Source organism: Callospermophilus lateralis, chromosome 1 (assembly GCF_048772815.1).
Source record: "Callospermophilus lateralis isolate mCalLat2 chromosome 1, mCalLat2.hap1, whole genome shotgun sequence".
In the NCBI taxonomy this organism is placed as follows: Eukaryota; Metazoa; Chordata; class Mammalia; order Rodentia; family Sciuridae; genus Callospermophilus; species Callospermophilus lateralis.
The window spans coordinates 216,514,304-216,540,522 of NC_135305.1; the positions used below are offsets into that span (position 1 = coordinate 216,514,304).

General features: G+C 39.6%; 1 protein-coding gene across 7 annotated transcripts; it reads left to right on the top strand.

The window, feature by feature from the left end:
- Znf561 (zinc finger protein 561) lies at window positions 1-26,219 on the top strand. Of its 7 annotated transcripts, none has more exons than XM_076849288.2 (9): window positions 1-259; window positions 541-624; window positions 14,700-14,857; window positions 16,749-16,877; window positions 17,399-17,487; window positions 18,081-18,207; window positions 18,916-18,996; window positions 20,318-20,403; window positions 20,996-26,219. In XM_076849288.2, exons 4-9 carry the CDS (start codon window positions 16,751-16,753, stop codon window positions 22,382-22,384), a joined length of 1,899 nt encoding a protein of 632 aa, XP_076705403.2. In that variant the 5' UTR covers window positions 1-259; window positions 541-624; window positions 14,700-14,857; window positions 16,749-16,750; the 3' UTR covers window positions 22,385-26,219. The 7 variants fall into 7 exon arrangements, with proteins under 7 accessions (XP_076705403.2, XP_076705427.2, XP_076705406.2 ...); XM_076849312.2 differs by having other exon boundaries at window positions 16,776-16,877; XM_076849291.2 differs by having other exon boundaries at window positions 1-269; window positions 14,700-16,877.

Sequence of the window (26,219 nt, forward strand, 5' to 3'; positions counted from 1 at the left end):
CCCGCCCGCAGCCCGCTCAGAGGCCTGGTTCTAACTTCGGCTTTGGCCTCTGGACTTCTTTCTGCCTCTGATCCCCTTGATGAGCCCACCCGCGAGCCCCCGGACACGAGAGGAAAGTGTAATTTCTCGGCCCGAAGAGGCCTAACGTGCTGCTGCCTGCCCGGAAGCGGTAGTGACGTCAGTGGTCCACCGCCTCCTTTCTGGCCCGGTTTGCCCGAGACCTTACTACTTGGTGGTCTTAGGTCTCGGCCCGGCTCTGGTGAGGCGTGGTGAGAGGGATGCCCCGGCGGTGGAAGAGGGTGGTGGGAACACGAGCTTGCCCCCGGCGGTCCCCAGGACCTGTTCCGAGGGGCCGGGCGCGCCCCGCCCGCCGGGCTGCGCGTCCTCCCGGCGTGGCCTTGTCCGAGAGGCCGCCCGGGCAGTCGGTCCCCTCCAGCGCCGGGCTGAGCGGCGTGGTGAGAGCTCGCCCTGGACGCGTGTTCGTGCACCGCGCGCCCCTCCTAAAAGCATCCGAAATAACCTTTGTGAATTTTTTTCCAGAGGGAATAGAATTTCCGGCAGTGGAGTCACGTTGGTTCACACCTGCGTCCTCCTCCGGGGACCCGGCGACTTCTGCGTGTCCTGGTGAGCGCTGGGTAGAAAATGGGTCGAGGAGTCCTTCTCCTCCTTTTTTATGCGAACTAATATTTCATCCGGGAATTTCGCTTTGTTTGTGCGTCATGTATTTATTCGTGACACATTGTACCCTGGTAGAAAGAGAAAGATACTTTCTTAGGTGTCTTGTGAACATATACAAAGGTACATAGACCCCAGCGCCACTTTCTCCTGAAGAAAAAAGCTATTTTTTTTTTTATTGTTGTTGTTGTTGTTTGGATGCTGTAAATGGAACCAGGGCCTCATGCATGCTAAGCCTGCTCCACCACTGAGCAACACCCCCATCCCCATTAATAACTATTCTTATCTGAACTTTATAGGTCTCTACCTCTGTTCCAACCTTATAAGCCCTCTTCCAGGAGGAAAGAATGGAGGCTTTGTTTAGTTTTGGGTACTGGGGATTGAACCTAGGGGCACTCTACCACTGAACTACATCCTCAGTTTTTTTATTATTTATTTTTAAATTTTGAGACAGGGCCTTGCTAAGATGCTGAGGCAGCCCTTGAATGTGCATCCTCCTGACTCAGCAGGAGGATTAAAGGTGTGCCATCCCACCAGCTAAGAAGGCTTTGTTAGACTGGTACTACCAATTAAATTAGCTATTTGATTTCTCCACAGAATAATAAAGTACATTTTATGGCGAACTGTTTAAGCATACATTGAAATTACAGGCATGATACTATCAGGTTGTTAGTGAGGTATCACCTAAAGATAAGGATATTAAACCACAATAGTAACATTTCCTATAAGAAAATTAAAAATCTAGTATTTACTTTTTAAAAAAATATTTTTTTAGTTGTCAGTGGACCTTTATTTTATTCATTTATTTACTTATATGCAATGCTCAGAATCGAACCCAGTGCCTTACACATGCCAGGTGAGAGGTCTACCACTGAGCCACAACCCCAGCCCAAAGTATTTAGTTTTTTTGAAATTAAAATTCTCCACATTGTTCCAAAATAGACTTTTGGGTGTTACTGGATCTAATATCAATCTTTTCAAAGTTCTTATATTGAAAACTTTTAATGTCTCCTAGGCTCTTTGAACTGAAAACAGTCACTGTTGTTTCTCTGTTGACTTTTTTTTTTTTTTTTTTTTTTTTTAGTTTTTTTAGGTGGACACATATCTTTTATTTTTATGTGTGCTAGGTGAGCAACCTACCATTTGAGCCACATCCCCAGCCCCTCTATTGGGTTTTTTTAATGTACTTTTTTTAAAAAAAATTATTTTTTAGTTTTATGTGGACACAATATCTTTATTTTACATTTTGTGGTACTGAGGATTGAATCCAGCGCCTCATGCATGCTAGGCTAGGCGAGCGCTCTACTACTGAGCTACAACCCCAGCCCCTCTCTGTTGACTTTTTTGAAAGATCACATGTTCTTTCAGAAAGTCACAAGTTTTGCTATTTGTTTAAAGTCTGATGGGTATTAATATTTTCTCCATTTCTTATATATATCCTATAAACTGATGAATGCCTGAATGACTGAGGGTAGAGAAAAAAAATTCACACTAGGTCTTTTTTTTTTTTTTAAGGTATTTATATAGGTTTAGGAAAATAGTTGCATATTCAAAGGAGAATGGGGCAATCTTGAGAGAGATTGTAGGTAAAGCTTTACCTCTATTGTAGTTGTAAAGCAAGGAATGCACATGAGGGCTATCTTCAGAGGGAGGGAGAGCTAAAGGTCTGGAGGGAAGTTATACACTAATAAAGAGGGCAAATAAATGAATTTATGTAGTGATCAGAATTTTGGAAGTAAAGTATAATATGCTCTGTTAGTGTATGAAAGTAGGTGAAGGAAAAAAAAAGTGAGTTCTATTTAAGCTGAGATCAAAAGTCCATAGGGGGGCTGAGGTTGTGGCTCAGTGGTATTGTGCTTGCCTTGCATGCTTGGGGCACTGGGTTCGATCCTCAGCACTACATAAATAGATAAAATAAAAGGTATTTAAAAAATTAGTGCTCTTAAAAAAAAAAAGACCATAGGAATTCACCTTTTTGAACTAGGAAGTATGGAAGGAAGTGCATGACTAATTTCATTTCTACAGCTATTTATTTTTGTGAATAGGGAATTAATTCAAGGAATTAATGAGAATCAGTGATTAAACATTAAAGAAGAAGTTCTCTATGAAAATTCACTTGTTAATTCTGAATCTTAAGAAATGAATATGTTCATAAATAGTCAAAGCTTCTTTGAGTGGTTGTCAGTCCATTTTGGGATTCCCACATCCAAATTAGGGCTCAGTTTCCCTGAGAGAAAGTTCAGACCAGCTAGTCTTGTGTCACTCCTTATATAGGCTGACACATCTAGTAGTTTGATACCACTAGATATTAAATATGATCTGGTAGAAAGCTCTGAAGGAACCCTTTGGCATAACAATATCCATTTTACCTTAAGTGTTTGCTACTTAGAGGTCTTGGTGAATTAGCTGGCTGTAAAGAAAAAAAATTGATGAGGGTTGTTTTGTTTGTACCAGAGATTGAATCCAGGGCCTACCACATGTCAGGCAAGCTCTCTCCCTCTAAACTATATCTCCAGACCTTTTTTTTTTTTTTTTTTTTTAAATTTTGAAACAAGATCTAGCTAAGTTGCCCAGGCTAGTCTAACACTTGTGATTCTCCTGACTCAGCTCTCCTAATAGCTGAGATTACAGGTATGTGCCACCACACCCAGCTTTGATGAGAGGTTCTGAAGATAAAATTGGTGAGGATGTATATATTCTGCTGGTGGCAGAGTTTATTGAAGAAGCAATTTGAGCTGTTGGCAATATCTATTAAATATGTGCTTTAACTTTAGAATAGTGGGTGCAATGTCTGTTAATATAAAACTGAAGACATTTCATCACTATTATTTGAAATAGTCCTCAATTAGAAACAACCAAATATGGCTCAACAGAATAAATAATATTATTGGAATCCTTATTGTAAACAAAAGGAATAAATTAATAATAGATGCCATAGTATAGATGAACTTCAGTAACATCATCATTATTGTTGTTGTTTTTTGTCATATTCTATTTTTTTTTTTTTTTTAAAGAGAGAGAGAGGGAGAATTTTTAATATTTATTTTTTAGTTTTCGGTGGACACATCTTTCTTTGTACGTGGTGCTGAGGATCGAACCCGGGCCACACGCATGCCAGAGGAGCACGCTACCGCTTGAGCCACATCCCCAGCCCATATTCTATTTTTTGTATGTGTTTGGTATTAGAAATTGAACCCAGGCCCTTGTGTATGCTGGGCAAGTGCTTTACTATGGAGCCATCCCCAGCACTTGTAATTTTTATTTTGAAACAGGACCTAAGTTACCCAGATTGCCTTAAATTTGCAGTCCATCCTGTTTCAGGCTCCTGAGTCACTGGGATTATAGGAGTATACAGTCATACCCAGCAGTAGCATAATTGTCAGTGACAGATAATAGCCAGGTGTGGTGGCGTATGCCTGTAATCTCAGCAACATAGTGAGGCCCTAAGCAACTTAGTGAAACCCCTGTCTTAAGAAAAAAAAATAAGAAGGGTTGGGAATGCAGCTTTGTGGTTAAGTACCCCTGGGTTCACATCCTGGTATTAAAAAAAAGTACGTTCTAAACATAGAAGAATGCCTACCTCTTCCAAGACCAACTTCATTAGAAAACCTGTATATATCTATCTGTTGGTGCCTAATGAATTTCAGCAGATTCAGTGGCTTAGAATATTACGTGCTTCCCAGTCACTTGGGAGGCTGACACAGGAGAATTGAGAGTTCAAAGCCAGCCTTAGCAATGGCGAGACACTAAGCAACTCAGTGAGACCCTGTCTCTAAATAAAATACAAAATAGGGCTAGGGATGTGGCTCAGTGGCCAAGTACCCCTGAGTTCAATCCCTGGTACCAAAAAAAAAAAAAGAATAGTACATGCTTATCTCACAGTTTCTCTGGGTCACAAGTCCAGTCATGAGTTACATAGGTTTTCTGCTCAGGATTTCATCTGTTTGTAGTCAGGGTATTGGTAGAGTTTATTTTCATCTGGTTTAAGTGGGAAGAATCAATCTTCACACTGAAGTAGTTTGCAAAATTCATTTCTTGGCAGCTGTAGGACTTGTCTTATACTTGTCAGCTGAGTGTTTACCATAGTTTCTTGAGTTTACTTATAATTTTTGTCATGTGTACCCTTCATTAATATAGCTAGCAGAGCATCTGTACCTCACAGAAGGACTCTTGAAGAGTCTTCCACATGATTATATTAGTTCTACCAGAATGATTTTCCCTGTTGATGAATTAAAAACCAACTCATTTGGGGCCTTAATTACATCTGCAAATTTCTAGCCACGTTCTCTTGGCTAGAAACAAATCACAGATCTTGTGTATGAATCTGGAGAGGAGCTTATCCAGGGGCATGAATATCCCAAAGTGGAACTCATTAAGGTCCTGTTAGGGTGTATTGGCTGCAGTGTAGGTGTAGTCCACTAGAAGGTAGTGCTCCTGGTATGCTGTGAGCCTGAGTTGCTCTCCAGTCACTAGTCAAGCATGAACGATGCTTTATGGCAAAAGCTACCTGAAGTTGGGCCAGTGTGCAGAGGGAATTGGGCAGAAAATGCAGTGTCAGTACCTGGAGAACTATGGGGAACCAAGATCTACGATATAGGCTTCTTATGGGTTGATATGTAGAACAAGTTGGGTCAGCATGCATCTTGCATTCTGTAATGTATTGTGACTTGTCATGGGGCACTTAGGAAACTCTGAAACTGACACATGTGCTGATGTGCTTCTAGTGGGAGTGTGGGGAGCCACATGAGTGACCACACCCTTCCTGATGCCTCAGATTCTGACCAACCACTGCATTCACTGTGGCTTGGGCAGGATCTAGCTCAGACATCAAGGGGTCTTCTTTGTGGGATGTGCCCCCAGGTTTAAGTTACACTCACCTGTCTCTTGTAGCCCTGCCCCTTCTGCCCTTTTTTGGATAGAACTTCTAAGAATAAGAGTCTCCCCAATAAAAGCTCACTTCCAAACATATTCTCTCTCTCTCATCAGCCTCTTGTGACTTTCTTTTGCTCTCCCTTTTGGGGAGCTTGAGGCTGAGAGCGGGGAAGCTGTCCTGAAGCTTGTGTAAATTGTGTCTGTTTTATTTGGTGTCCCTGCAAATTCACATAAGCCATCTTAAGTTCCGCTGCCTGCACTCGTCAGGGGCAGCATGGGAGTCTTTGTAATGGCTGGTATCCCTGTTATGAGGACTACAGGATGATGACAAAGAGAATCGATATTGCCTATGGAGCCTGTATTCTGGGCACATGGTGGGGACAAAGCACCAGAGGATGACTCATCATGCACCAGTGGGATCCCACAGAAGTTTCCATCCTTCTTTAGTGTCCCTGTAATGCCCCTGTACTTGGAAAGCTTAACACATTCTGGATAAAAGATAAATATTTAAAGAAACCAGTATTGTATTTCATAGCAAATGTTGACAGGGAATTTGAAGCTGAGATGAATATTTAGCCTATTGGCACATTCCACTCTCTGGCTACTCAACTTCCATATTCACCCTTCTACATATATTTTAAGTTTCTTGCAGTAATTAATCAAGTCTGTATTTATAGCTAAGAAAATATAAGGGAAGAAATCCTAACCCTTCCCAAAGTGATATGATGCATATTCCCACTAGACATGGTATTTCACCATCATAAGCCATATTAACTTCTCCTTGTATTTCATCACATTCTCAGTGAATACTGTTACCTCAGGACTAAACTGTAAAATATAACCTTCAGTACTTATGTGTAAAATAAAAATGGAAGGAAGATTGAAGTGATTTGTTAGTTTTGTACCTGGTAGAGTTAATCCAAACTCCATTCCCAAAGGGTCTAAGTCTTCCATTCTTCATTTTTTTCAGTTGAAATTTTCCATTAAGCTTTTTCTACTCAGCATGGAAATATGTGAGACTTTAAATTTCTTTCTCCTTGCCCCATTTATACAGCTTTACCTCAGATTCTTTTCTTTTTTTGGTACTGGGAATTGAACCACTGAGCCATATCCCCAGCCCTTTTAATTTTTATGAGACAGGGTTTTGTCAATTTGCTTAGGACCTTGCTAAATTGCTGAACCTGTCCTTGAACTTGCAGACCTCCTGCCTCAGCCTCCCTAATCACTGGAATTACAGGTATGCACCACCATGCCCAGCCTGTACCTATTTCTTTTTGGTACTTGGCGTCAATCACTATGGCCAGTAGATCAGCCCCCTCCCTTCATTTTGCCTTTTGTTTTAGATATTTGTGATATATGAAGCCCAAAATACCCAGGTAGCTGTCTCATTTCTAGTTGTGTCCTGAGGGAGGCATTTCCCATTAGGGCTTAAGATCTAGGTTCCTGGAACTGAGGCAGAATTTCTGTCTGCAGAGTCAATTCTACATTCACTGATCAATTATTTCACTCCAGGATTCTGCCTATGGGGAGAAAGTACCATGTAAAGCTGTATGATTGTGTGTGTGCATGTGTGTGTGCACATGAGTTGGGAATGGAACTCGGGCTTCACACATGCTAATGCTGGGCAGGTAGGTATTCTTCCACTGAGCTACATCCTCATCTCCAAGGTCTGATTTAAAGCATATACTCTTAGCTTTCTGCACATTCCACATGCAGAAATTTGACCAGCCACCAATTGGAAGAAAACATTCTATTGTTGTTGGCATGTAATGTATAGGTAAGCCTTCAGTGGTTGCATCTATACTGAGAATGTACAGACCTTTTCTTCCCTTGCCATTAATTCCTAAATAATACAGTATAATAACTATTTATTTTGTATTTATGTTGTATTTGGTATTAAAGTAATTTAGAGTTGCTTTTAAATATTGGGGAAATGCACATAGGTGATGAGCAAATACTGTGGGATTTTACTTAATTTTTTTCCTTTAATTCTGAAGATTGAACCCAGGCGTGCTCTGTCACTGAGCTATATATCCTGCTTTGTAAAACTGTTTATTTTGAAACAAGGTCTTGCTAAGTTTCCCAGACTGGCCTTTAACTTGCAGTCCTCCTGCTTCAGCCTCCTGAGTAGCTGGGATTATAGGCATTTGCCACGACACCTGATAATATTGTGTAATAAGGCACTTAAGCATCTGGGGATTTTGGTGTCCACAAAGGTTCTGGAGCCAATCGTAGAACAACTATGTTGTATCCTATGAGACAGAATCTCATCCATTGTGAGGTTTGTCTACAACTTTGTCCTGTGAGTTTTGTGCTCTTTTTCCTGAGATTATGGGGAATCAAATGCAGGGCCTTTTGCAGGTTGAACACTATGCTATACTCCCAGCCCTGTACATGAGTTTTCTTATAATATTTCACCTCTCATGTAGATCAGGTACTTCTGAATGGTAACCTAACTAATAAGACTATTTGATTGCATGGATATATTCCTGGTTTTGTACGTCCTTTGTGGTGAAGTAAATTTTTTTTTTTTTTTTTTTTTGGTATCAGAAATTGAACACAGGGGTGCTTTACCTCTGAGCCACATCCCTAGCCCCCCCCCCCTTTTTTTTTTAAGAGAGAGGGAGAGAGAGAATTTCAATACCCATTTTTTAGTATTCGGCGGACACAACATCCCTGTTTGCATGTGGTGCTGAGGATCGAACCCCGGCCGCACGCATGCCAGGCGAGCGCGCCACCGCCTGAGCCACATCCCCAGCCCCTTTTTTTTTTACTTTTTATTTTGAGATAGGGTCTTGCTCATTAAGATGCTGAGGCTGGCTTTGTTTCACTTTGCAATCCTGCCTTAATCTCCTGAGCTACTAGGATTATAGGCATGTGCTAGCATGCCTGGTATGAATTTCTTAATTAGAAATAATGCTATGTGATTTCCAAGATGATAGGATAAATTATTTTGTGAATTCACAGATGGTGGTGCAGGCAGCAGTATTACTAATGGAGAGGGAAATCCATATTTATAACATAAGTGTATTATAGTGAGGGTAAATATTTGTCACCTTCATGCTAGTAGAGGTTCAGTGTGAGCAACTTGTAATCAAAACACCTAGTGAAGTGCCTGACTGGTCCTCTGTAGGGAATGGTGCTATAAGGGACACCTATCTCTGGTTTCTGCTTTTAGCAGATCAGGCCCACAGCAATAGTGTTAGATAGCTCAGCCTTGGTAAGGGCGAGTCCATTTTGTTGAACCATGAATGATGTTATCTCTGCTCTTGAGGCAGTTTTGCTCATGGCCCATTAAACAAACACCCATTGGGGTGGCTGAGAAAGTAACAGACAACTGTACAAAAGTAACAGAGTGCCTCATATTGCTCATGTAATTATTAATCATTATTTATTTATTTATTGGTGGTGCTAGTGGTAGAACCAGGGCTTTGTGCATGCTAGGCAAGCACCACACCCCCAGCCCAATTGTCTTATTTCTAGTGGATCACCTTTGGCGGGTATTCACATAGGTCACAGATACTTTGAGAAGGCCATCTGTGATTAAAAAAATTTTTGCAGATTTGCTTGTCACCCAGTCTTGGTTTTCTACATCCTTGGGCATCCAACAAAACCATTGACAGCTATTGATGAATCATTGTATATCCATACCTCTGGCCAAGTGAAGAGCCAGATGTACTGCTTGAAGTTCTGCCACTGGAAAGTGAGGGGGTTTAGTTTGTTTTGGTACCCGGGATTGAACTCAGGGTCACTCAACCACTGAGTCACATCCCCAGCCCTATTTTGTATTTTACTTAGAGACAGGGTCTCACTGAGTTGCTTAGCACCTTGCTTTTTGCTGAAGCTGGCTTTGAACTCATGATCCTCCTGCCTTAGCCTCCTAAGCTACTGGGATTACAGACATGCACCACCAGGCCCACCTATGTGTTTTGTTATTGTTGTTTTTTGGATATAGAAAACAATATATTTATTTTTATGTGGTGCTGAGGATTGAATCCAGTGTCTCACACTTGCTAGGCAAGCACTCTACCACTGAGCTACATTCCCAACCCTGAGAAGTGAGTTTTTATTACAATATTCCACCTATTGTGGCATATCTAATAAGACTAGTTGATTGCATGGATATATTCCTATTGGAGTGTCTTTTGCAGTGAAGTGAGTTTTTGTTGTTGTTGTTTTGTTTTGTTTTGTTTTGTTTGTTTTTGAGAGAGAGAGAATTTTTTAATGTTTATTTATTTATTTTTAGTTTTCGGTGGACACAACATCTTTATTTTTTTTTAATGTGGTGCTGAGGATCGAATGCAGTGCCCCGCGCACACCAGGCAAGCGCTCTACCTCTTGAGCCACATCCCCAGCCCTGAAGTGAGTTTTTTAATTAAAAATAATGCTATATGGCCGGGTGCAGTATTGCATGCCTATAATCCCAGTGGCTGGGGGGCTAAAGCAGAAGGATTGAGAGTTCAAAGCCAGCCTCAGCAAAAGTGAGGCGCTAAGCAACTCAGTGAGATCCTATCTCTAAGTAAAATACAAAGTAGGGCTGGGGATGTGACTTGGTGGTTGAGTGCCCCTGAGTTCAGTCCCTAGGACTGCCTCCCACCCAGCAAAAAAGAAATAATGCTATGTGAATTCCATGATGAAAGATAAATTATTTGTGAAGACACAGATGGTGGTGCTGACAACAGTATTACTAATGGCACTGTTACTACAGTCTGACCAGTCATTGGTCAGTGGTTCACCATGCTTCAGCTCTGTACTTTTCAGGTGGTGCATGTCATACAGACACATCTATAAAGGGGGAGGTTTAGGTTTTGTGTTAGTATACTGGGTGGAAGGAAGCCATAGGCATGGGTTGAGGGAAAGGGACAGTGCAATTGAAGATGGTGTTGAAATAGTCTTTGCCATTTACTCATGCAATTTATTTAGGCTCACTGGACTTGCCAGAGCTCAGTGTCTTATATGCCATTTCCATTTAGTGTAGATTGATGCTACATATGCCCAAACGTAAGGCAAGGTGGGTCAAACAAGGCAAGGTGTGTCAAACAAGTCCCAGTTTATTTAAGGAAGATTGGACTATTTGGTCACTTGATGTCCCACAGTTGTTTATTCTCTACCGTGAGTCAGGGCTAAGCTTTTTCTCAAAAGGAGAATAATTTTCTGCAGAAAATTGCAGATTCATTCCATGCTACTAGAAGTCTGTACTATAAATTTCCTATTGGATATACTAGATCATTTGGGGTAAGTGCTTGAGGAGCTTATAGTATAACTTGAACTTGCTTCTGAGCATGCTCTTATTCTGGTCCCTCTTGATGCGGGGGGAGGGGTGGAAATTGTTGGGGCTTTTTTTTTTGGTCCCTCTTATCAGAGTCTTATTGGTGATTGAATAAAGCAGGTTCAAAGGTGGTATTTGTTTAAAAAAAGGACATTCTGTTGTTTGCAACAACATGAATGAACCTGAAGGATGTTATGTTAAGAGAAATAAACCAGGCACAGAAATGCATATACCTCATGATCTCCTTGTATACCTAAGCTAAAAAAAATTGAGCTCATAGAAGTAGCAAAGGGATAAAGAGGGGGCTATTGTCCAGAGAATATAAAATTTCAGTTGGAATTAGAAAGATCAAAAGATCTCCTGTATACCTGGTGGCTATTAGTTAATAACATGTTATATCCTTGAAAATTGCCAAAGATTTTAAGTGTTCTCATCACAAAATGAATATATATTTCAAAACAACATTGTATAATATAGCTTGTTGATTAAAAGTAAACAAATTGCATTCCGCTGTCATATATAAATTAGAAAAAAAAAGTAAACAAAGTGCCCCCCCCCCCCCCCCCCGCCGCCCATGACCAAGGCCCTGGGTTCAATCCCTAGCACCACACACCAAAGAAAGTAAGCAAATTATAAAAAGTAAAAATTAACTGCAAATAAAGTGATTTCACAGTAGATTATGGACATCTTTGCATAGTTTCGGGTGTGTGTAATTATTATAGGGCTTTCAAAGAGACCAAGGTTAGTCTACTAAGAAGTCAAAGGAGAAAATACTTCCCTGGGAAGTGAGGTTTAGAGTATCCTGGGGTTAAGAGGGTGACTGTCATTTGCCCCCATTCCACGTTTCATACTCTTCCCTGATTGTTTTGTAAATCTTAAAACTTCATATTTTTATGATGCTTCAGTATTTCTCATCCAAGGCCACCAGATGTGCCAGTGTGGTAAGGCTGGCCTCTGCCACAAATTCTTATTATACCCTCTAACTGTGAACTCCTGACATTCAAAGGCACCAATGGAATCCCTTTACTACTTTTGCTTAATTACCCCACTCAGACTTCTAGTAAACCCCCCCACCCACCCCTTAGGTTGTCACCCTCTTTCAGCTGCTTACCTGCTTGATTCAACCTGCTTTCCCTTGTAGTCCCCTGCTTGACTTGCTGTGCTTTCCTCTCTAGAACCTGTGAATATAATAAATCTTTAATATTATGTGCTTCTCTGAGTGTAATTTCTTGGCCATGTTGGAGTAATCTCCCCTGTTTTTAACACACTGATTAATGCCCTAATTTTCACATAAGAAATTAGGTGAGGTTGATATTGAGGTTGTAACCCCCCCACCACCACCACTAGGGTTTGAACCCAGGTGTGTGCTTTACCATTGAGCCTCATTCCCAGCCCTTTTTATTTTGAGACAGGGTCTCACTAAGTTCGAGACTAGCTTCAAACTTGTAATCCTCCTATCTCAGCCTCTGTAGTCGCTGGGATTATGGGCATGCACCAGTGTTGTAACTTAATCCATTCGCATAAATTTTTTTGTTTAATTTTTGACAATAACAGCCCCTGTGGTGATGAACAGATTTTTTTTTTTTCCCCATGAGAACTATCATGGAAGCTCTTTGGTTCTTAGTTCTTAAATTGAGCTGCAGTTCTGAGCTTTTCACTTTCTGCACAAGCACATTCAGAAGACACAGTCCTTTTAGTGATTATTACTGCTATACTGGTTACAATGCACTATTCATTTGGCCTTCCAAGACAAGTGTTAATACTTTATCAACCACAGGTACCAACTTGGTTAATATGGTTCAGCTGAATGTGTTTCCTATTGGTAAGGAGCTCAGTTCTTTTATGGCTCAAAGTCTGGGTGAGTGAATGGACTGGAAGGGAATGATTGTGGGCATATTGTAGGCACTGTTCTTGGATCTAGATCCCCTTTCTCTCATATTGGGGATTGAGCCCAAGGGTTCTCTATCCTCACCTCTTTTTTTATTATTTTTTATTTTGAGGCAGGGTAATACTAAGTTGCAAGAGGTGCCTTGAACTTTGGGTTCTCCTGTCTCAGCCTCCTAAATAGTTGGGATTATAGGTGTGAGCCATCCCACCGATCTAGACATGTGACTTACCATATGTGGATTTAGCATTTGAAACATCTCTTGTGTAGAGTAAGATCTATAATGTTTTTGTTAGGGTGAATTTGGTTCATGAGTCATGAACTGTGAATTCTTCAGGGGGTTGTCATTTAAATTTCATTCTGCAGATCACTATTTAGGCTGTTGTTCTATTTGATTTATTGAAGATTTTTTGTTGTTGTTTTTTTCTGGGAACTGGGGAGTAAACCCAGGGTCACTTTATCTTGAAGCTACGTCCCCATCCCTTTAATTTTTTATTTAGACAGTGCCTTGCTAATTGCTGAAGCTGGACTTGAACATGCAAACCTCAGCTTCCTGAGTTACTGGGATTACAGAATTTTCCCACCACATCTGGCTTTTTTTTAAGAGCTAATCTTTTAGCTAGGCACAGTGGTGCATACCTTTCTAATCCCAGCACTCTGAGACTGAGACAAGAGAATCACATGTTTAAGGCTAGGCTCGGCATTTAGTGAGCAATCCTGTCTCAAAATTTTTTAAAAATCAAAAGATCTGGGGATGTAGCTCAGTGGTAGAGTATATTTAATTCTCAGTACTGCCAAAATGAAAAAGAAAAAAAAGGAACTCTTTAAAATGGATGTTACAAGATAATATAAGAAACATGAAGAAAGTGTAAGGAAGAAATTAATAAAAATTAAAGCAAAGGGGCTGGGGATGTGGCTCAAGCGGTAGCGCACTCGCCTGGCATGCGTGCGGCCCGGGTTCGATCCTCAGCACCACATACAAACAAAGATGTGTCCGCTGAGAACTAAAAAAATAAATAAATATTTAAAAAAAAAATTAGGGCTGGGGATGTGGCTCAAGCGGTAGCGCGCTCGCCTGGCATGTGTGCGGCCCGGGTTTGATCCTCAGCACCACATAAAAACAAAGATGTTGTGTCCGCCGAAAACTAAAAAATAAATGTTGAAATTCTCTCTCTCTCTCACTCACTCTCTTTTTAAAATAAATAAATAAATAAATAGATAAAAATTAAAGCAAGGACTGGGTATATAGTTCATTGGTAGAATGATTGCATCTTGTGTACAAGGCCCTGGGTTCAATCCCCAGCACCACAAAAAAAAAAAAAAAACAAAAAACTGATGCAAAAAAAAAATTGACTGTCTTTTCTCACCCGATGAATACTGTGGAAAGGTATTCTTTGAGAAGATCCATAAAGTAGACAAGTGTTGGTGGTTTGGCATTCACCTTTTACTGATGTGGGGGAAGAAGGCAGATTTCTTCATTTTGAGAATTTTTTCAACCAAGATGCTGATGAAGCTGATCAGTACTGGAAATGTGTTCTGAATTTCTTATAAAATCCTTGATAATTCTAAACTTGTTGGTCAAAGGTGAAGTAGTTAATGTTTATTTCCCTCTTTTGCTATCATCTTGCCCCAGAACCAGTTCACAGTATCTGTGCTTTCTAGCCAGGCCCAGTGGTGCATGCTTGTATAGCTGGGGAAGCTGAGGCAGGAGGATCATAAGTTTTGAGGCTAGCCTCAGCAACTTAGCAAGGCCCTTGGCAACTCAGCAAGACCCTGTCTCAAAATAAAAAAAATAAAAACTGCTGGGATGTGGTCAGTGGTAAATTGCCCCTGGATTAAATTCCTACTTAAAAAAAAAAAAAAGTAAATGTGCTTTCTGTGTGTATGCATGTACAGGACACTGTTTTCTCAGCTGCTTGTTGTTTTTTTTTTTTTTCCCCCCATAGCACTTATGATTAATATCTCAGTTATTTTGTTATTGTTTTTATTATCTTATAGAACTTTGGGTCTTTAAGGACAGGACATTTCCTGTGTATCCCTGCTCTGGTTATGCCTACCACAGAAATAGGACTTCCTGATTATTTCGTGAAAGAATGAAAGAGTAAGACAGACCTGAGATAAACTTCTAGTAGCCACAGTAAACAAAGTAGAAACAGGTAAGGTTTTTTGTAATAATATATTTTATTTTGTCCCACATATTGAAAATTATTTCAGCATGTCATCAATAAAAAAAATTGAGATAATTACATTCTTTTTCTCATACATAATTTTCATAATTCACTGGACCCTAAAGTTTGATTGTACTTGTTTTGTGTTTATATTTCATAAAATTAATACAGAGGGGTAGCAGTGGGAGGAAGGGAAAGAGAAGGTACCTGCTTGGCTTTCCTCCACACACCTGTGCCTGGTTGCTGTGCTTTCTGCCACCAACCTGGGCATGCTGCTTCCGGTGGGTCCCCCAGAGTCTATTCTGCCCTACTGCTGGCTGCACAAAACAGATGTCCCCTACCAGTGCTGCTGCTGGGTGTGGTGCTGGTGGCAGCTGTGGCATGGCTAGCAGCGGGCATGTGTACCTGTGAGACTGCCTCCTGTTGTGAAGGAGTTGGTTGCAGTTGGCTGCCAGCTGGTGGGTAGAGTGACTTGAGAAGGAAGACTGTTTTCTGTTACCTGCCAAATCAGTGTGCATTGTGGTCCAGGATGGCATGGCAGAGCTGGGGATTTGACCCTGTTTGTGTGGAGCTGGAGGGGCCCCAAAGCCATTGCCAGAGACTGCATAGCTTGGAGCTCAAGGATGAAGGTGTGTCCTACTATGCCCCTAGTGCCTAGGTCAGCATTGCCGACTCTACCTGGTACCAGGTGGGCAGTGCCTGCTTGTGCTCGTCACAGACTGATGGTTACAGGGATAGCTCCAGTCACTGGTGCCACCATTACCTGCTGCTTTATGAAGAGACTGTGGATGATGATCCCTTGTTCTCCAGTTCTTGCAGGTGTCTACTATCTCCTAGCCAGCCATCATTCATTTGACCTACCCCCATCCAGAGTGAGGGATATGGCCTTCATTCTCCTGTCTTCCCTCCCCAATTCCTCCTTTTCTCTCTGTTTTTGATCTCATGCCCATCCTACAAGAAGGCCATTTCCTGTTCTCAAACTAGTATTTCTAAAACGAGAATAAACTTGCTTTATTTTTTTAAAAAAGGGGGGAAAAAGGTATGCCTGTAATCCCAGCATTTTAGGGGGCTAAGGCAGAAGGCTTGCCAGTTTGAGGCCAGCATAGCAGCTTATCAAGGCCCTAAATAGTGAGACCCTGTCTCACAAAATAAAAGGGATTGAGGATGTGACTCAGCAGTCAGTGACCTGGGTTCAGTCCCTGGTACCAAGAAAAAAGCAGATTCAGGAACTGGGGATATAGAGTACATGCTTAGCATGTGCAAAACAGGGTTCAGTTCCCATTGCATATACACATAAATAGATTCAGATATCCAAGTTATTCCAAACATTTGAGAGTTTTCAGGTAGCTAAATCGTGTTCATGTTTTTATTCTGATTTTAATTTATTAAGCAAGATTATTTAGTCATACTAGATCCTTAAGAAGTGGTCAATAACACTTGGGGTTAGTACTACTGAATTATACTGTATAGTTACAAGACTACCTTCTGGTCATGTGGAGAGTAGTAAGAACCATAGGAGATCAGGCTTTTAGGATAAGCAGCAGCATCCAAGTCCTGTTTGACAACTTCCAAACTGGATGATACTAGCCTAATTATAAGTGTTTGAATTGTAGGTTTCTTCAGTATTAAGTATAGTAATGGTAGGATGATTATGATAATTATCTGAACTTATATATAGAAAGGTATTAGAGCAACCTCTGACAAATACCAGTCTTGTCAGTATTTGTATAATTGTACTTGTTATTGAATACTCCATTTTTAGTGGCTTTCACATATGTTAACTGTAGAGAGAACACTAATGTATGATGTTTAATGACTGATGTTTGATGTTGATTAATGATTGATATGAATGGGACTCCACATAACCCTGTATGAAAAGGAATGGAGATTGCTTCTGTCCACTTAGATTCATACGCTGCCCTAAAGTGGTCTTGGCATCAGGGAAGGGAGCATTCAGGCATATTTCACCATCAGCATCCCAGGATGGCAGCCATTGATTTGTCCCATGGTAAGTCCTTGTTGATGCTCTTTTTCACACTCTGTTTTAGGTCTCCCCTGCAGAATATAGTGTCCAATGGATGGTGCTTCAGCAGTCATGCTGCTGATTCATTTAGGAAGAACTGAAGTGGGACATAGAATGTTGTCTCATAATTCATCTCCCTGGTGTCTATGCTTTGGGAAGAGGTGCTGCATAATCTTCATGTGTTTCACCATGGGAAAATAGAGTTATATGTTTTCAGGGCTCAAGTTTTTTTTTTTTGTTTTGTTTTGTTTGTTTTTTTTAACCTATAAAATGAGATCATTACCCTTTCCCCAGTGGGCAGCATGGCTCAGAATTGGCTTCCTGGGCTCTAGGTGAGACATGTCATGGCTATTGTGGCATTTCATGGTAATGTTGTATATTTATGTGGTTTTTGAGTGTGTAAGATTATGAGGGAATTTCCATGTAGGATGGAATGACTTTATAGCATGTGAATATAGGAATTATGGGCAACTCTGGGTTCTGATGCCATCTTTCTTTTCCATTAGGCCTTCTTTCCACGGAACCAATCTGCTTTTATGAAGAAAAGACAAACGTAGAAAGAATGGTGACTGACTACCAGGCAAATTATTACCAGGTAAAAAGAAAGGGTGTCCTTCCACAAAGTGGAATACTTCTGTGCATTAAAGACATTGCCTTTTAGAGAGACTTTATTTTAATGGAAATACAGCCCCATTGAGTCCTCATTTGAATTTCCTTAGGGAGTGGAAGCCTCAGATTGGTGAGGTGTTACCTTGAAAATCATCCCAGTATTTCAGTAATTACTTTGATCCTCATGATGCCCACTGCATGTTTCTCATTTTGCTGAATGCTCTGACAGATGGTGAGGCAGACTAGTGTCCTTTTTCAAATAATTTATTCATTAGCATTTATCTGCAGTGTGCTCAGGAGTGTGTTACAGTAGAGACAGGTAGGACAAAAGCTCCTAAACTAGGTGTGCTGAGATTGATTCACGTTTAACAAATGATGTTCAAGGCATATATAATGGTAGGTGGTTAACAGTGAGTGAGTTTAGATAGAGAGAGGCGTTCCTAGGGCCATTGAACACTGGGGATGGAATATGGGAGACCTCAGAACCATATATAGGTATTAAGCCCCCTTTCCTAATTCTCCAGTGAACATTGGTGGAAGTGTTAATTGGCTCAAACCAGCATGTGTGTAATGGTTTAGGATTCAGTGACCTTTGATGATGTGGCTGTGGAGTTCACCCTAGAGGAGTGGACTTTACTGGACACAACTCAGAGAAACCTATACAAAGATGTGATGCTGGAGAACTTTGAGAACCTGACCTCAGTAGGTAAGGCTGTCATTATTCCTTGTAATTTGATATGGAACAGATGTATTTCATATGCTTATTATTGTCTTGCAGAATTGACTGTTAATTCTGACTCTAGTGGGAAATAACACATAGTTCCTGATATAATACATTTTCATCTACTGTGGCCATTCTTAAAATGTCATCAACACCATGACCTCACTAAGCCTGTTAGGAATATACACTTTCCTTCCACAACTTTGAAATAACTATATTGGAAACTTGGTTTGAGGTTTGGTTGTCCGTTTTGAGAAGCACTCCATATCAATCTAATGCACAGTAATGTTTGAGAACCAGTGGGAAGAGTTGCTGTCCCATGAGAACAAATATCATTTTGTTAGATTTGCTGTATTTTCTACTTGAAGATAAGTCTTAGTGTTTGTAAATGTGTATGTCAGCTTTCATTTGACTATCAGAGTTTAGAGATAACCAATCTTTTGGGGGCACAGAAATGGAGAGACATGCCTTTTTCTTTTTTCTTTTTTTCTTTTTGGTGCTTGGGATGAAAATAAGGGCCTTGCACATGCTAAGCACATGTTGTATCAATTAGCTATACATTCAACCCATATTTTTCCATTTTACCCATTTTGAAATAATTGCTTTCATTAGAACTATAATTCCTTAGTCATAAGAAGGATTGTCATCTCTTGCATGAGCCTCTTCCATTCATGCATCTTTCCACCTGCACAGGATATCAGTTCTTCATACCTAGTCTGATCTCCTCGTTAAAAGAAGAACAGTTGAGGACAATGGAAAGTGAAGTTCTTCAATGTGAGTAAGAAGAACTCAGTTTAATGAGGAATTTTTTTCCCTAGTTCTGAGGATTGATCTCAGAGGCACTTTACCTTTTAGCTACACCCCACCCCTTTTTTATTTTGAGACAGTTGATCTTCCTGCCTTGGTGTCCCAAGTATCTGGCATTATAGGCGTGTGCTACCTCACCCAGCAATATGGGAGGTTTTTTTTTTTTTTTTTTTTTGGTACTAGGGATTGAACCCAAGGGCAACTCTACCACTGAGCTGGATCCCCAGTCCTTTTTATTTTTTATTTTGAGACAGGATCTCAGTAAATTGGCCAGATTTGTCCCAAAATTGTGATCTTCCTGCCTCAGCCTCCAAGTAGCAGGGATTATAGGTATGTGCTATACATATGAGAAAAAATTAGTTTGCTTTTTGTGTTTGGGATTGAACCCAGAGGTGCTTTAATACTGATAAAGTAAATAAGGAATATTTGTTATTTCCCACCTTCAGAAAAGATTGGGAATTTCTTTATAAAGAACCAGTACAAATGAGAGATATTGAGAGAAATAATTTGCATCCAGAGGGAGGAATTCCTTTGGAGAGAGAATCTAAATACCATGAAGCTCTCAGAAAAGCACATTTCTGAATATATAACTGGATAACTTGATAACTTGGTTTAAACAATTTTAGGGAAATATGTCCCCAGCCCTTTTTATCTTTTAAGAAGGGTCTTGTTACGTTGCTTACAGTATTGCTAAGTTTCTGAGACTGGCCTTGAACCTGTAATCCTCCTGCCTCAGCCTTCTGAGACACTGGGATTACAGGTGTGCACCCCCATGCCTGGCTAATATGGGAAAACATTTAAAGGTGTACTTTATTTCTGAAGCTTGAAGCCATTTTCCTCAGAATTTGAGATCTTCTACTTCCTATAACCTATTACTTTCAGTCTACTCAAACATTCCTATAATCTCACAAAATTACCTATTCTGTTCCCTCTTTTAAGTTTATTATTTCAGTATATGCTTTTCCTAGTTCTTACTTTCCTTTTCTGATAATCTTCACTTTAATTTTCACAGAATCAATATGCAATAAGCCATCTAAAATGTTGACCTTGTGTCCTTATTGCTGCTTTTTTTTTTTTTGGCAGTGCCTGGGATGGAACACAAGGGGATATGCTTGCTAGCAAGCACTCCACCTCTGAGCCACACTCAGCTCTATTGTCAAATTTTTAATATACTAAAAATCCTTAAATCTGATATTTAATTTGCAAACAAGGACAGTTGACCCCTCATCATTTTTAATTTTATCTACCATTTATTTCTTCAAACCCTTACATTTCTTTTGCTGTTTAGCTTCAGAATTGGAACTCCAACCTAGCATCAAAGGGTCAGAGCTTCAGAATGACTGTATGACACAAACTTCCATTGGGATACAAACGGTAAGATTAACAGGAGTGATTTGTTATTTCTCACTCTTAGAAAAGATTGGGAATTCCTTTATAGAGAACCAGTACAAATGAGATATTTTTTTTTAATATTTATTTTTTAGTTGTAGTTGTCAATGTCTCTACTTTTTCATTTATTTTTTTATGTGATGCTGAGGATTGAACCTAGGGCCTTGCACGCGCTAGGCAAGCACTCTACCACTGAGCCCCAGCCCCAGCCCCCAAATGAGAGATATTTGAGAGCAGTATGTACCTAAGAGGAAGCAGTTCCTCTGGAGAGAGATTTTGAACATCATGAAGCTTGTTGCTTCAGAGCTTTCTCAAAAACACATTCCCAAATATGTAACTAGACAAATTGACATGTAGGTTTTAAACAATTTTATGGGAATATAGTCTTTTTACAGTTAGAGTCAGTGGCACAAGATTTTGATGAAAGGATCCATTATCCAATTTTTAGGAAATAAAGAGGCTAGGAAATCTGTGCATGAAATGGAAATTGTAAAAATTTTAATGACCATGGAAATGTCTGGGTAAAATTTATTTCACCTTTCTGAAATCCCTTAATCTTCATTCATGCATTCATCAGCAGGCAAGCCTCAGTGATGGAGGGACACTGTGTGACTATAAGCCATGTGGAGAAGTACCCATTGAACAGTCATGCCTTATGACAGATGTGAGAATGCAAAATCAAGGATACATTTCTGAGGGTAATGGGTATGGAGAAAACATCCTTACTCTACATAAACAAACCTCTACTGAACAGAACCTTTCTGAGTTGAATCAGTGTGAACAAGTCTTCAGCCTGACTCCAGATATGATGTACCAGGGAACTAGCATGACAGAGAAACCCTTTGAATACAGAGATAGTGGGGAAGCCTTCTTTAATCAATCATACCTTCAGGCAAATATGGGAACTCAAAATGGAGGAAATCCGTATGAATGGGAGAAATATGGGAACGAACCTATTCATGCCACAGACCTTGATGTACATCTTCAAATTCTCAATGCAACAAAACCCTACAAATGGGAGGAATGTGGAAATGGCTTTCCGTGTTTTGTATGCCTTAATAATCCCATGGGAACCCACACTGGAAATAAACTCTGTGAATGCAAGGAATGTTGGAGAGCCTTTGCAGTTTCCTCACACCTAACTCAGTATGTAACAATTCATACAGGAGAGAAATCCAAAAAATGTGAGCAATGTGGGAAGTCCTTCACTACTTTTTCTCAACTTTCTGCACATATAAAAACCCATAATGGAGAAAAGTCCTTCCAATGTAGGGTGTGTGGCAAGTCCTTTAAAAATAACGCATACCTTAATGATCACAGTAGAATTCACACTGGAAGAAAATCATATAAATGTGTGGAATGTGGGAAAGCCTTTCTTCGGTGGTCAGGCCTGACTGAACACATACGAGTTCACACTGGAGAGAAACCTTATGAATGTAAGGAATGTGGGAAAACCTTCTCTAGATCTACTCAGCTTACTGAACATATAAGAACACACACTGGAATCAAACCCTATGTATGTAAGGAATGTGGGAAAGCCTTCACTCAGTATTCAGCCCTTGCTACACATGTACGAATTCACAGTGGAGAGAAGCCCTATGAATGTAAGGAATGTGGGAAAGCCTTCACTAGGACTTCAGGCTTGATTCATCATGTAAGAACTCACACTGGAGAGAAGCCTTTTGAATGCGTTCAGTGTGGGAAATCCTTCATTACTTCTTCTCATCGTACTAAACATTTGAAAATTCACAGTGGAGAAAAGCCCTTTGTGTGTGATATATGCGAGAAAGCTTTTATATATTCCACATCCCTTAACATTCACATGCGAACCCATACTGGAGAGAAACCCTACATATGTAAGCAATGTGGAAAAGCATTTGCTGTTTCCTCACGACTAAACAAACACATAAAAATTCACACTGGGAAGAAGGCCTATGAATGTAAAGGTATGGGTGTTACTATTTAGCCCATCTGTTGTGACCTTTAAAGTTGACAGTGACACCAAAGATCATCAGATTAGTCTTAATTGCCTTGTATGGGTTGTAATGGTTCAGATTATCCTTAGATGCCATCCTGATAGTATGAAATAAGATATGTTGATCCCCTGGAACTTTTTATTTTAGTAATGTTTGGGATCAACCACAGGGTTGATGTACCATTGAGCTATATCCCTGGCCCCTTCCCTGTTGCCCATTCACAGACACCTGAGTCTGAGCATTTGTGGATCTTAGGTGAGGTCAGTATTGCAGGTTAGCCTCATCCTGGTGTTTTGACTCATAGTTACCATAGCATTAATACATGCTATATGAGATAAATGAAGATTTGGTTCTTATCCCTTGTTGATAAGTGGCTGCCAGTGTGGCTTATTCATGTGAAAATTCACCAGACTCCAAGATGATATAGGACACAGGTGAATTGTTGAAAAACACTCCTCCAAGCATATCCTCTAATCCCACTGATCTCCCACTGAGCATGCCAAGAAGGAAACCATCCTTACCTGTTCTTAATGGCTAGTCAATATTCGTAGCTGATTATCCCTACATCCTCTTCTTATAAGATCTAAGAAATTTACTGCTTTGCCTGCTGGGTTCTTTGTAGATCCAAGCAGCAATGTCTTTGCTAGTATAATCTAATTTGTTTCTGACTTCAGTTTTTGTTTGTTTGTTTTCCCATTACTGGGGATAAATACAGGGTCTTGCCCATGCTAGGCAAGCACCCTGACTGAGCTATATCCCCAGCGATTTTTTTTTTTTTTAATTTCATTTCAAGATAGGGTCGCACTAAATTTCCCAGACTAGCCTATAACTTATTATCCTCCTGCCTCAGCATCCAGAAGGGTTGAAATTATAGGCATGACCACCATGCCCAGCCAACCCATATCTTTTATCAAATAGTTGTTCAACAACATTTTTAGTAGAAGCTTTCTTAGTTTTTGTAGTATGTTTAGACTAAAAGTTTTCCAAATCTTCAAAGCTGTGGTTCCTTTTTGCTTAATATTCTTTCTTCAGTTCAGCTCTTATTTTTTGTTTGTTTTGTTTTTGTACTGGGGATTGGACCCATAGGGGCTTCACCACTGTGCCACATCCCCAGCCCTTTTTATTTTTTTGAAATGGGGTCTTGCTGAGTTGTTTAGGGCCTCACTAAGTTGCTGAGGCTGGCCTTGAACTTGGCAATCCTCTGCCTCAGCCTGCTGCATTGCTGGGGTTATAGGTGTGCACTACTGTGCCCACCTCAGCTCTTACCTTTTGCATTTTAATAAAGGAGTCAGAAGGAACCAAGCTACTCCTTCAACATTTTAATTATAATTCTCAGACTTTCAATTATAATACTTCCAGGTTCTACCTTCTATGAAATGCTAGAATATAGTTCTACCAAGTTCTTTACCTCTGCCTTTCAAGGATTGCATTTTCTCCATTTTCTAATAATAGTCCATTGCCAAGTGACACTTCACCAGAATATCCTTTAATTTTTTTTTTCCTAGCATGTGCTTTAAAAAATTTTCAGCCCTGATACATTACTGAATTTCAAAGCTGCATACACATTTTTAGGCAAAACCTCACTTTCAGTTCCAAAATCTGTCATATTTAGCTTAGGCCACCATAACAAAATACCGTATATCAAGTGGCTTAAAAAGTGATTCTGTTTTGAATAAATAAACTGAAATGATACAGAAATTTATTTTGTCACATTTCTGAAGGCCAGAAGTCTGAGATCAGGAGTACCAACCAGCACAGTCAACTTCTGGTGAGGCCTCTGTTCCTGGCAAGCAGTTGCCAGCCGCCTCAATGTGTCTTCATGTGATGGAGACTAAGAACAAGGTCTCTCTGTCCTCTGATAAAATCGTAGCCCTGTTGGATTTGTTCTCCATTCTTTTGACCTCACTTCAGTAAAGTCCTAAAGACCCCACCTTAAAAGTCATATTGGGGTTTAAATTAAACATGAATTATTCGAAGTTGCCACTTTTAGGGCACATAAACACATAGATTCATTTATTTGGCTTGTCATCAAGCAGTCATATCTGTAGAGAATGACTATTATTTTTCTAGTTCAACTGTTTAGTTTTTTTTTTTTTTAAATGAGTATGATCTCCAGCACAATACTGACCAAAAGTAGTAAAAGCAGCATATTGTTCTTCAAAGTTCTGATGAGATGCTCTCCATTTTATTGACTTATTAGGTTTTACTTTTTACCCAGTCTGTATAAAGATTTCTCAGTATTCCTTAGTTTGTGAGGCTGCATTCCTCTTGGATTTATTAATTGCCTTCCCTGCATCCTGTGATCATGTTTATTCACTGGTAAGACTCAAGTACCTAGAACTCCAATTGGCCTATAATGCCTAATAAGTACTTGAATGAGTGAATGAATGAAAGGACTCTCAAATGTGGTCATTTATTGATTTTTATTATTATTTATTGATTTAATTTTTTTTTTTTTAATATTTTGAGACAATGTCTGGCCAAGTTGCTCAAGGCCTTGTTGAACTGCTAAAGTGTGTGGACTTGTAATCCTCCTGTCTCAGCCTCCCAAATCTCTGGGATTATAGGCATGAGCTACCATGCCTGGCTATTTTATTTTTTTAACCTTAACACTTTAAAACTTTTTTTGTGCTAGTGATCAAACACAGGGCCTCACACATGCTAGGAAAGCAGTATACCACTGAGCTATACCCAGCTAGTGTTAACTTTGTGTTCTTAGATCCACTCAACTTGGACATAATGGATCATCTTTAAAGGTAACTTGCATTTACTAATGTTATAAAATCTTCTCACAAATATATGTTTGAATAACAATGGCATGTGATTGTTCTGTAACAAAAAGCGGGGTATGTGCTTAGCATATGCAAGGCCCTGGGTTCATTCCCCAGTATTACCAAAATAATAATTCAAGAAAGACTTGAAAGATATTTAGATGTAGATTATGACAGTATCATACATTGCATTGGGGAATATTGCCATGTTTTCTAAATTCTTAACTTGGTGATTTATCCTGTTGATTTATTCAGATCTAGAGTAATTATTACTGTTTTAGGTACCCTTTTTCTACAATGGTTTTAAAGCATTTGGTCAATTTCTTTTATGCTTATAGGACAACTAGGGTTTCCAATCCCATCTTACACATTGTGAGTTAAAATTTTCTAGGCATGTTTTCATTTTCACTTGTGCAGCAAAAATTTGCGGGTTTTTTTTTCTTATATTTTTAATGTTTACTGGTTGGGTAATTAAGTTTACTTTAGGTTTCTTGCATTCTGGAATGATTTCTTTGTGCATTTTTAACTTGTGTTAATCTTGGCGAATATTTAGTTTTGTGATTTCTTTCAAAAAATATTTGTTTTGAAAAAATCTAAACTTTCTCATGTTTTCTATTCAATTCTTTTTTGATATTAATATGGCTATATCAGCCTGATTTTTTTTTTTTTTTTTAATTTCTCAGTCTTTCTGACCCTTTGTATATATTCTGTTTGTTTTTTGGTGCTGGGAATCAAACCTAGGGCCTCATGCATGCTAAGCACGTGCTCTACCTCTGAGCTACAGCCCAGCCCCAGAGGTGTCTTTATACATACTTTAGTAGCTGGAGTTAAAAAAAAAAAAAAAAAAAAATCGAATACTTGAAAAATCCTAACAATCCTTTTCTTTTATCTCGAACATTTAGTCCATTATATATAATATAATTAGTAATAAATTTGGAGTAATTTTTAGCATTTTGTTTTTTCTGTTTGTCCTTGTGCTTATCTGTATTTGTACTGGTATTTTTCATTGAGATTACTCTACTCTTGGTGTTATAAATTTAGGTACTCCATTACT

Coding starts and splice junctions, on each gene's coding strand:
- Znf561 (XM_076849291.2), top strand. CDS start 16,751: ATGGAGATTGCTTCTGTCCACTTAGATTCATACGCTGCCCTAAAGTGG. Junction 18,208..18,915: donor TGAGAACCTGACCTCAGTAG/GTAAGGCTGTCA, acceptor CCACCTGCACAG/GATATCAGTTCTTCATACCT. Junction 18,997..20,317: donor GGAAAGTGAAGTTCTTCAAT/GTGAGTAAGAAG, acceptor TTTGCTGTTTAG/CTTCAGAATTGGAACTCCAA.